This window comes from Pistacia vera, unplaced genomic scaffold (genome assembly GCF_008641045.1).
Source record: "Pistacia vera cultivar Batoury unplaced genomic scaffold, PisVer_v2 Contig826, whole genome shotgun sequence".
Lineage (NCBI taxonomy): Eukaryota > Viridiplantae > Streptophyta > Magnoliopsida > Sapindales > Anacardiaceae > Pistacia > Pistacia vera.
In genome coordinates this window covers 129,383-131,464 of record NW_022196697.1, presented here as the reverse complement: position 1 = coordinate 131,464, position 2,082 = coordinate 129,383, and the positions used below count along the sequence as shown (strand labels likewise).

General features: G+C 29.7%; 1 protein-coding gene across 1 annotated transcript; it reads right to left on the bottom strand.

The window, feature by feature from the left end:
• Positions 1-333: 333 nt before the first annotated feature.
• LOC116117943 (dirigent protein 19-like) lies at positions 334-955 on the bottom strand. Its single transcript, XM_031403930.1, has one exon. It carries the CDS (start codon positions 940-942, stop codon positions 358-360), a length of 585 nt encoding a protein of 194 aa, XP_031259790.1. The 5' UTR covers positions 943-955; the 3' UTR covers positions 334-357.
• Between the last annotated feature and the right edge of the window lie 1,127 nt (positions 956-2,082).

The window sequence follows — 2,082 nt, the reverse complement described above, 5'->3', positions numbered from 1 at the left end:
TATTTCTTTTCAAATATCTGAATTTTAAGTCGGTTTTTTTTTTTTTCTCTTCTTTTTAAAGGTTTTATAACATATATCCTTTTTAATTTATTAATTTTGTAAAGGTTAATCTCATAGGAAGGCATTTGTTAATTTCTCAATTGTTTGTGGTTCATTTGATTTTCGATCAATGTAAGGAGACAGGTTGATATTAAGTCCACAAGTAAACTATTACAACCACAAGTAGGTTATGGATCATTATTGAAGGTGGATGAAATTATTATACTTGAAGAGAAAAAAAAAAAAAAAAAAAAAAAAAAAAAAAAAGTAAGCAAAAGTGATGATGGAATGATGAATTTATGATGAAGGTTACCAAATTCAATAATGTAGCACATAACAATTATACTCAACTATAGCATCTCTTGTGTTATTATCCACTTCGTAAGTTTTAAGCTTAACATACCCTCTAGCGAATTGGAAAAGTCCCGTCCCTCCGATCACCGGCATCTCTCTCATCTTCGAAAACACTGGGTTCCTCCCTAACACAGTTATAGTACTACCATTATACTTACCTTGAACGAAAGCAAAATTCATCGCCATCAATAATACTACTTCTTCTTGTGACGTCGCACCATAAAGCCCCTGTGCTCTCCCGATCAGTTTCGAGCTCAAGTTAGGACCTTCGGTTAGGGGATTATCAATCATGTTCATCAAACCAAAAGCTGTGGTTGATGAATAATTAGAAACCGGAGGCACAACTTGCATTGAAGAAGGATTAGAGCCAGAAAGAGTGTCGTGCCAATAGAATCGAAAATGACTAAGCTTCTCTTTTCCGAGACCAAAATCTTTTTTGTTTAGGGTTTTTGCAGAGCCATGGTGTTCGCTGGAGATTAAAATTATGGAGATTGAGAAGACGAAGATGATGATGAAATGGGAAGAGAAAATTGGGAGAAATTTTGCCATGAAGAGAGTGTCACGGTGGATTACTTGATTTAATGGAAGTACCAGGTTGTTTGTGCTTATTTATAATATTAGTTTGGTGGGCATATCTTAAAGTTTGGGTAACTTTATTATAAAATAATGATAATAATAATAATTCATTGTCAGTATACTTACCCACTCAACTTGTTCTAGATGTTTGCAATGTTACTGTAACTGACAACATTAAAAAAATATTACATTTAAAAATAATTATTTAGGTAGTAGTTTATTTTAATTAGTATTTAGAAAGCCGGTGTAGTGTTACGATCTTACATGAAAAGAAATATGTTTAATCTTGGGTTTATAAAGGTGGATAAACAATTTTATTTAAAAAATTATTCAGCAAGTATTTTTCAAAAGCAATAATATTTTAATTAGCATTTGGAAGAAGGTGAAATGTTTCGATCCCATATGGAAAAGAAATTGGTTGAGTCGTAAGCTTATAAGGGTGACTTGACAGTATATTTAAAGTAGTTATTTAACTTATAAGGGTGGATAGGTAATATTATTTAAAAATTTGGCTCCGTTTGGTTCATTAATGTTTTTTAAGATAATATTTTAGAAATAGTAAAATTGAGTTATTTTTATGAGAAAAATAATTATTAATATTTTAAAAATTAAATAAAGTAGAATTGAATTTTAAAAATAATGAAACAAACGTATTTTTGAGTTTTTAGGATAGGATAATCGAATAAGATAAGGTAATACTAATAAACCAAATGGGTTTTATATAACATCCCCACTAATTTTCAAATTTTTTCTTAAACCTTCCCTCTCCACTGTTTACTAACAAAATCTGTTAAGTTTATTATATTTTTCTTAATACAGGTGGGCAAAAGTGCCCGACCCAACCTAAAAAATTTGGGTTGGATCGAGTTCTCAAACAAATCAAGTTAAAAAAATATATTTACCCCCTAATTCTACTAAAATACAAAAATAATAATAAATACAATTTACTTTTAATTTTTATAAAAAATAAAAATAAAGTAAACCTACATACTTCGGGGGTTTTTTGTTATCTATATACTTTAGGGGTTTTAGAAAAAATATTAAGGAAAATACAACAAATCTAAAGGATTCTATTAGCAAACGGTGAAGAGAGGAGGTTTGAGCCCTTTGAGG

Excerpts from the sequence above, each read along its gene's own strand:
- LOC116117943 (XM_031403930.1), bottom strand. The coding sequence starts at position 942 with ATGGCAAAATTTCTCCCAATTTTCTCTTCCCATTTCATCATCATCTTC.